General features: G+C 38.8%; 1 protein-coding gene across 1 annotated transcript; it reads right to left on the bottom strand.

The window, feature by feature from the left end:
• Positions 1-503: 503 nt before the first annotated feature.
• On the bottom strand, positions 504-9,505 carry LOC117418558 (dual specificity protein phosphatase 13-like). The gene is made up of 4 exons (XM_034031728.3): positions 9,136-9,505; positions 6,547-6,690; positions 2,908-3,128; positions 504-890 (listed from the first exon to the last, which is right to left on the bottom strand). Exons 2-4 carry the CDS (start codon positions 6,687-6,689, stop codon positions 676-678), a joined length of 579 nt encoding a protein of 192 aa, XP_033887619.1. The 5' UTR covers position 6,690; positions 9,136-9,505; the 3' UTR covers positions 504-675.
• Between the last annotated feature and the right edge of the window lie 304 nt (positions 9,506-9,809).

The raw sequence follows: 9,809 nt of genomic DNA, 5'->3' as shown, positions 1-9,809 counted from the left end.
AAACCTTTTCTCATGTATGAATATTTTCTCAAAGCTTAATTTATTATTTACCATTCACGTCTCATCACTGTGTCTGTTACAGTTTCTAAACACTCTGCAGGTACACTACACAATTCCACCACAAATACTTTTTTGTGCACCACTGATGTACTGTTTTAACCCCAGTTTAAAACAACTATTTCAAAGAAGAAATATGTTTTGTAAATCTTCAGTGTTAAAATATTAGTAAAACATTGAACAATTTTCGTTCGGGCATCTTCAACACAGGAAGTTTATTCTGGTTTCTGCTTGGAAGAAACTTTAACTCTTGTAGGTCTTAAAGGAACAGTATATTCACAAAACTTTAACTCAAGAGTTATTTAAGTCAAAGTCTAATTTCATGAATAAGCATTCTCAGGAAACCAACTACTTGTTTATGTATTTCCATCATGTTGTGTGTTTGCCAAATGGAATTTAAGAAATGGTAAGCACTTGGATTATATAGAGCGAAGTGTCAGGGCCAGTTAAAGATAGAGGACTTATTTATTTGCTGTACAACTCAAGGGCATTCCAATTCAGTTATAAATATATATATATTTATAATTATATTTCTAGGATGCTTTATTCAAACTGTTAAAAAATATTAATTGTAGAAGCTGCTTCTTTAAGCAGAAGAGTGATACATTATAATTAGAATTACTGTGGCTTCTTTTTCTTTCTTCTCTCTAGTGTTAGAGCGAGGTCTAGTTGTCTAAGCTGGCTCAGAAATCCCGAATTGGGAAAGACATCTCTGTGTTCGCAGACTGCCTTGATTGCTTCCAGCAGAGTCACATTCTTGCAGATCATTAGGTAGGCTAACACCAGAGTTGCAGAACGACTGACACCCATTGCACAGTTGACAAACACTTTCCCTGCAAGAAAAAAAGTTATATAATATATCATTACATCAATGAATACCTATATTAGCATAAGAAATGAATCTGCTGTGTAATGGACAGCTCTTTTACCCTAGCATTTCTTCTACACACATAAAGGGTTAACTCCTGTCGAAATGAGAAAACAGGAGTACATGATCGGATTTAGTCCATAGCTGCCTATTTAATGGCAGTTGCTATTCATAAGAGAGAATTCAGATGTGTCGTTAAGCCCCAACGCTTTTCGGCTATGAAGGCATGTTTTTAACAAATTGAGAGAAAGGTTAACGATTACCTCATTAGCATTACGTTTTCAACGGTCCTGAGCATCAACCTGTATTCATAAGAGTGAACGACAGCAAAATGCAAAAAGTTATTGAACGCTTTCTACAGTCAAGTCTAAACTAACGACAGCCTCGGCAGACTATTTGTTTTCTTACTACACTTGCTGTGCTACAGTTTGACATACAACACTGCCTATTTTGAAAAAAAAAAAAAATCTGTAGCTTTATATGAAGGAAAATGTTTAATATAAATATATACTCACACAAGAACATATTCTTTGGCATAATCATTTTGAAACAGTGCTGTGAAGCGGAGAGCAAGTGAGAGACTGAGAATAGACAGTGTTTTTTTTTTGCCGTGATCCGCGGCTGACAGCGGTACTTTTCTTTTTATTTATTTTACCTGTGTTCACAATAAACAGTTTGGACGAATCCTGCCTGTGTGAACCTCTTTATTTTCATGGGCTTGCTTGGTATTGCACAAAACACTGATCGAGCCTCTGTACGAGACTCGATCAGGTTTTGCAAACTGCCCGTGACTGGCAGCTGCAGACTCGGGTTTCAGTAGTACTGTCGATGGATTCCGTTTTGCAACAGCTATCAACGGCAGCCAGGGAACATTAATAATGCTGATGATGTCATCAAAAAGAGACCGATTTTTGTGCTTGAACAACTGTATACCCATTCATAAAGTGCTTTGCGACAGTCGCCTGACATTTTCGTTAGTTTTAAATGAAATTCATTGTATTACGGCAGTCGGCAAGTACTTTTATGAATAGGGCCCTTAGTGACCTGCAAAATAAAAGTTCTGAACAGTTTTGAACACTGTGCGAAAAGTTTAAAGTTAACCTTCTCATTCACCCCAAGCTGTTGCAACAACCAGATACTCGCTCCAAATGTAGCAACTTTGCAGATGCCTATCTGACTTGTTGCACAAGTGCAGGTTGCTGCACTGACATCTGTGTCTGCTGGCTTTGTCAGTTACAGACATGGCATACTGGAGTTCTGGTGACTTGAGCCAACTGTGTCATACAGTGTCAAGTCAGAGAAATAGCTCCATGTTTCCCTTGCTGTTTTCTTGCCCCATCTAGCTAATAGCATTTGGGTTTCTTTACCTCGCTCAGCTTTTGCTGTTGCTTTAGAAATGTCATATATAACCTTGTACGATGAGTGGGCAACGTGTTGCAGACATATGGCATGCTTCCTAGTTGTCGGGTATTTTACGTATTTGAACAGTAACTGCTTCATCTACACCCAAGGGCATTTTAAAAAGAACAGAATGTTCTATTTGGTTTAAGGTAGTCCGTGATTGTGTTTGGTGACATCGAAGTCTCAATCTCATACCAAAAAATCCCAGTGGGGTTTAAATCTGACGACAGTGCAGGTCAAGGCAGAACTTTACTTGGGATCATCGGTAGCTTATTTCAAAACAGATCTTTTCATTCAACCACCCATACAGAAAGTGTAAGAACCATTATCAAATCTCAATATTAAAACAATGGCAGAACAATGGTTTTAAACAAATGATACACAGTGGTCTATACTACTGCAATGCATTACCACAGTGTGGACTGTTTCATACTACTGTGATTGATATGCCAAAATATGAAAATGTAACCACTGTATGTAGTCATGGCATTGCAGCTGCCCTTCAGCTACTTCAGTCCCTTGGTATTGCCATTGTGGTGCTATCGAAGATCATTTGGTAAGGGCAGTGTATACACAATTACCTTTCGGTGAATTAAGACCTGCCCTTATAAACTTAGCAGTCGGATAAAAGAATGGGCTCAAGTCAAACTCGGGGTCATCATCTGCCTCTACGCCAAGGTAATGCATCTGCGTGTCACTGTAGTACTTGGCTCCAGTGTTAATATGGTATATTCCATGAGCAGCATTGACAATATGGGTGATACCAAGATTAAGCAGTGTGCCTTTGTCTCGTGCAGTGTACCTAAAAAAAATAATTAGAAGTTTTAATTTAATTATATATTAAGTTAACAATAATAAATTACACCAAATCAACAAACACATACCGTATTACTTCAATTTGGCGCCGCTGCGTTTATTTTAAATTGATCAAAATGACTGCAGCCCTTAAACGAGGGTGGCGCTTATTCGAGGGCGGTCTTTATTAATAATACTATGCTTTACAAACGCTGCAATATTTTATTAAATGATTTAAGGCATTTTAGAAACGGCGCCATGAGAGGCTCTGATCTGCAGCACTATCTCTTGTGTGTTTTTGGGCTTGAATCCAGTACATTTACTGCAGTTAACAAGAGCCTATTAGGTGGGAGTTTGGAGGTCATGGGAGTACTGTACCAGCGAATCAGAAGTGTGTTTTGGTTGCTATGAGGCGGGACAAGAAGAGGTGAGAGAACAGTAGTTGAGTGTGATGTAGTTGTTTTTCTTAACAAAATATTACCTCTGAATATCGGTTTGATTTCTGTTCAAACTAAAATATATCCTACTCGGTTATTTTTTTTTTCTCACTGTAATTTACCTGCTTGTTTGTAATTTCTCTGTAAGAGAAACCGAAACTAAATCTTCTCATAGATAGTAAGCAAGTTTTTTATATATACAGTACTGTGCAAAAGTTTTAGGCAGGTATGAAAAAATGCTGTAAAGTAAGAATGCTTTCAAAAATAGACATGTTAATAGTTTATATTTATCAATTAACAAAATGCAAAGTGAGTGAACAGAAGAAAAATCTACATCAAATCAATATTCGGTGTGACCACCCTTTGCCTTCAAAACAGCATCAATTCTTCTAGGTACACTTGCACACAGTTTTTGAAGGAACTCGGCAGGTAGGTTGGCCCAAACATCTTGGAGAACTAACCACAGTTCTTCTGTGGATTTAGGCAGCCTCAGTTGCTTCTCTCTCTTCATGTAATCCCAGACAGACTCGATGATGTTGAGATCAGGGCTCTGTGGGGGCCATACCATCACTTCCAGGACTCCTTGTTCTTCTTTACGCTGAAGATAGTTCTTAATGACTTTCGCTGTATGTTTGGGGTCGTTGTCATGCTGCAGAATAAATTTGGGGCCAATCAGATGCCTCCCTGATGGTATTACATGATGGATAAGTATCTGCCTGTACTTCTCAGCATTGAGGAGACCATTAATTCTGACCAAATCCCCAACTCCATTTGCAGAAATGCAGCCCCAAACTTGCAAGGAACCTCCACCATGCTTCACTTTTGCCTGCAGACACTCATTCGTGTACCGCTCTCCAGCCCTTCGGCGAACAAACTGCCTTCTGCTACAGCCAAATATTTCAAATTTTGACTCATCAGTCCAGAGCACCTGCTGCCATTTTTCTGCACCCCAGTTCCTGTGTTTTCGTGCATAGTTGAGTCGCTTGGCCTTGTTTCCACATCGGAGGTATGGCTTTTTGGCCGCAAGTCTTCCATGAAGACTATTTTTATTTTTTTTTAATTTAGTCGTTGCCAATTATTTTTATTATTTTCTCCCAATTTGGAATGGCCAATTATTTATTACGGTCGACTCACCACTACCACCCCTGCGCTGACTCGGGAGGGCGAAGATGAACTCACCGCTACCACCCCTGCGCTGACTCGGGAGGGCGAAGATGAACACACGCTGTCCTCCGAAGCGTGTGCCGTCAAGCCGACCACTTTTTTTCACACTGCAGACTCACCATGCAGCCACCCAAGAGTTACAGCGTCGGAGGACAACGCAGCTCTCGGGCAGCTACAGGCAAGCCCGCAGGCGCCCGGCCAGACTACAGGGGTCGCTAGTGCGCGTTGAGCCGAGGACACCCTGACCGACCTAACCCTCCCTCCCCCCGGGCGACGCTCGGCCAATTGTGCGCCGCCCCTTGGGAGCTCCCGTCCTCGATCGGCAAAGGAATAGCCTGGATTTGAACTCGCGTCTTGCAGGCTATAGAGCGCATCCTGCACTCACTGGAGCGCCTTTACTGGATGCGCCACTTGGGAGCCCCCATGAAGGCCACTTCTGACCAGACCTCTCCGGATAGTAGATGGGCGTACCAGGGTCCCACTGTTTTCTGCCAATTCTGAGCTGATGGCACTGCTGGACATCTTCCGATTGCGAAGGGAAGTAAGCATGATGTGTCTTTCATCTGCTGCAGTAAGTTTCCTTGGCTGACCACTGCGTCTACGGTCCTCAAAGTTGCCCGTTTCTTTGTGCTTCTTCAAAAGAGCTTGGACAGCACATCTGGAAACCCCTGTCTGCCTTGAAATTTCTACATGGGAGAGACCTTGCTGATGCAGTAGAACTACCTTGTGTCTTGTTGCTGTGCTCAGTCTTGCCATGGTGTATGACTTTTGACAGTAAACTGTCTTCAGCAACCTCACCTTGTTAGCTGAGTTTGGCTGTTCCTCACCCAGTTTTATTCCTCCTACACAGCTGTTTCTGTTTCAGTTAATGATTGTGTTTCAACCTACATATTGAATTGATGATCATTAGCACCTGTTTGGTATAATTGTTTAATCATACACCTGACTATATGCCTACAAAATCCCTGACTTTGTGCAAGTGTACCTAGAAGAATTGATGCTGTTTTGAAGGCAAAGGGTGGTCACACCAAATATGGATTTGATTTAGATTTTTCTTCTGTTCACTCACTTTGCATTTAGTTTATTTAAAAATACAATCTATTAACATGTCTATTTTTGAAAGCATTCTTACTTTACAGCATTTTTTTCACACCTGCCTAAAACTTTTGCACAGTACCGTACATATATATGTACATGCTGGATTGAAGTTGCAGTCTCTTCAGGGGTGTCATGTACATAGGCAGAGTTGCACGTTTCTTTCTTTATTTTTTGAGCCGGGGTAGAAAAAAAAATACCTTTCAGTTTCTTTATTGAGAGCGGCGTCTATTAAAAAGATGATATCTGAGTGGGGCATTAATTTGAGGGTGGCGTTAATTTGAAGTAATACAGTACATTATATTTTGCAAATAATAATTGGGTGAATGTATATAAGAAGGAATAGACTTCCAATGAGCTAAAAAAAAAAGAGAAAATGTGAGATATGCTGACCAAGATATCAGAAACAAAAAAGTCACAAATATCAATAGGTTTGTTACAAACACATTGAAGTGCATTTCTTCATTCACCCAAACATTGTAGTGAGTTCAAGACCTGCATTACAATGTTTTGGTGGCCAGTGTATTAAAAGAAAATGCTTGGTAATAACTCCATTCTTATGGTGCAAGGCTACCACAAAGCAGAGGTTTCAATGCTACTAGACCATTTTATTTAGAAATCCAACAGTGTTTTAGGCCTGGATCCACTTTTTTGGTGTACTTGGTAAAAATTGAATTTAATTATTCAATACAGGATAGTATAAGTAACTCAATAGTTTACAGTACATACGCATCTCCTATATATATATTTGGCCAGACTTCATTGACATGTCCAGTAGATTTTCGGTTCACCATCAGAAGGCGTTGGAGCTCAGAAACAGATGGGGTTTCATACTTGTCCTTGCTTGCTTGCTTGTCTTCATGCCCAGCCATTCTAAAACAGATATTTCAATGAAGATTTGACATTTGACCTAATAAATCCAGTTGATCAGATTTTCCCATTCACCCACCTTCTTAAGCTCATTAAGTAGAATCAACATAATTTACATAAGATACTGGCCATATTGGTTCTGAACCAGTGGTATATGCTAAAGAATACCGATTAAAAAAAAATACCATTAAGATAAAGCATCAATTGTTCATTAGTACACTCTTTTTAAAATGATGTAACCTCAGAATTGACTTTTTTTATTAAACTATAAAACAGTGCACACAGATAAATGTTAGTTATAAAAGTTCTGAACTTGTAACAGCACTTTATGTCTCTGTGTATTTTAATTAGCAATCGTGAAATAAGTGTTCTGTCTGTTCTGGAATATGTGCTCCTGGCCCCAACACCACCACATGGCTTTTTTTTTTTTTATAGGGATTGAGTCTGAACTTGGACCTCTGCTTGTATCACTGACCTCTTAAATGGCTTCCCCTTGCATTCCAAAATGGGATATGCCACTGGCCTGTGTCCTTTGTTAAGTGCAGAAATCTGAGATGATTGTGTAAGCAAAGAATTGGAGACATGCATGATGATCCTTTGCAAAAGTGATGAGCAAAACCATATAAATGGTGCTTTACACAGGGTGATGTATATGGAATTCGGAATATATGGAACTGAAAGTACAGACTAATCAGAAAGGCACGGTATTTAAAAACACACACCTACTGTACTTCAACAGCTGTGCTAAACAACATTATTTGGACATGCTCCATCTCATTCTGATAACATGAATCATTAACCAGTGTCAAAACCCAAAGCTGCCTCCTGCTCACTGACTATAATCATGATTGCAAACTGTATGGAGATATTGCAACGTCAACATCCGTGTGGGTAACCTAATGAGTGCTTACACAGGGCCTCGTGAGTTGAGTCAGCTGTTAAAATGGATCAGAGTAAATTAATAGAGCTGCTGATTTTGGCTTGTGCTACACAGCTCAAAACTGTCCTCTGGCACATGTTTCAATAGCTGCTAAACAACATGGCATGAATTGTTGTGTCAACCTGAAAATTAACTGTCTATTTTTTTAAGGTGTCATTCAATTGTATTAGAAAAGGTAATTTGTTCTGCTGTTTACTGGTTGGTAAGACCACTAATGCAGGTTTTACTGTATTTGTTTTTCATAGTCGTTTATGTTTGGTTATTGTATTCATAAATTAACTTTTCTCCCTGCTCGTATTTATTTTAAATCCTTTACAGAACTGAACTGTTTTGTACAGCACAAAAATATAGGGAAAAATATGGCACTCTGAGAGCTTGCTTGGAAAGGATTTGCTTATCTTCCTGATGTTACAAGGAAACTCCTTCAAGATGATTTGCTTGCTGAGCAAAGCCCTTTATATCCTTGTAGCATCCCCCTGTGCTGCTGCCTGCTCATGGTTACAAGGTCACAGCTATAGAGGGAATGTGGTAGTTCTGCTTCACTGGATACAGGGGTACAAGTTGAAGGCTATGAATCCTGCATGGGTTAATACTAGGGTGGCTGGAGAGACACCTGTTTGAAAAAGGATCTCAAGACAGCTGAATGTTTAAAGAACATTTTTTTAGAATTAGGACTTCCAACTGCAGTTGTTCCTGGCAACAGATAAAACCAGACTGTCGCTTGTTAAGTAGTTTTGGAATTCAAGTCTATTTTGTTGCTTTGAATTAGTTTTGATTAGTTTTATTTTCCACATAACTTAACCCCATAAATGTTTGAAATTAAACATAATTTTGATTAAGAATGTGTTTATTGGTGGTCGTAATAGAGACACTCCACAGTATTCAGTCTAATACCGCCAAATATGATATACAGAAAAAAAATGTTATTTTTGAAATGGGTTGGGTTTTACGAGGCTTCCCTTTGCTTTAACATCCTTTCACTATGATATATTACACTTTGATGTGCTTTTACCGAGGTAAACCTTTGAAGGTTATTATACACAGAAATAACCAAAAAATAACTGTCAGTATTAATAAACAAACTCCTAATATTTCACTCCAGCTTATAAGCATTGAGTTTAAAGGAATTTTGCACTTTTTTTTTTTTTTTTTTTTCTCTCAAATGAACTGTGAAGATTTGTTGGTGATCCATGGAGCCTGCCGAACCCATGTTACAAAAATCTATACAAAATGTATTCCTTTTTTTTAGGTAATGCTTTTTCTCAATTTTAATTACATTATGGGTTTCCTTTGACTGTATGTGTATGTGTGTGTGTGTGTATATATATATATATATATATATATAGATAGATAGATAGATAGATAGATAGATAGATAGATAGATTGTTTTCCATTCAAATGAAGATGTCGATATTAATCACTTCACATATAAAACTTCTCATGCTGCTTCTAAATATTGTGTTACAAATTACTGTCCAACTATTTCGCCAACAAAAGAATGAACTTACTTTTAGCTTCTAATTCCTCCTTTTTTCGGAATATTGGCTTCAGTTTGTTCTATTCCAGAGTGTGTTGTGCAGACCTCAAGTGCTGTCCCTTGAAGCAGTTTCCTTTTTTAATTCAGTGATAATTATAAACCTTCCAGCGACAAACGCAATTCCCTACTGCATCAGACAGCTGAGCCCCAGATAGATTAGCAAGCTGTTTAGTGTCTTTTTGTTCTACCAATGTTCGCAAAATAATATTTTCTTTACACCGACTGGGAGCATTCTTGTACTGGAAAAGAGCAGGCACCAGATGTGTTACTAATTAAACCATTCTGAGACAATTTGGAAGATAATTTAAACCCAAGGTATCCAAATTGTGTGAACTGCCAAAAGAAAGGGAGTACAGTAGGATCTCAATGTGAAAGCAATTAGTGCATTATGAGCCCACAAGGGGAAAAGGAACAGGGAAACCCTGCTTAATGAGGCTGTTTTACTGCGGGATAGTGACCCATATTCACCCTTGTATCCACAGTTATGAACACCACATGGAAGAACCACATATAAAGAATCGTCCAACTAAACCCTTGTGCAAATTCAAATACATTGAGCCTAAGGTGATGTGATCAACCTATACTCAGCTAATCTGTCTAGATAAATATGGTTATGGGGCTGATTAAGTTTTGTTTGTATCAACA

This window comes from Acipenser ruthenus, chromosome 13, assembly GCF_902713425.1.
Source record: "Acipenser ruthenus chromosome 13, fAciRut3.2 maternal haplotype, whole genome shotgun sequence".
In the NCBI taxonomy this organism is placed as follows: Eukaryota; Metazoa; Chordata; class Actinopteri; order Acipenseriformes; family Acipenseridae; genus Acipenser; species Acipenser ruthenus.
This window is presented reverse-complemented; position numbering and strand designations above follow the sequence as displayed.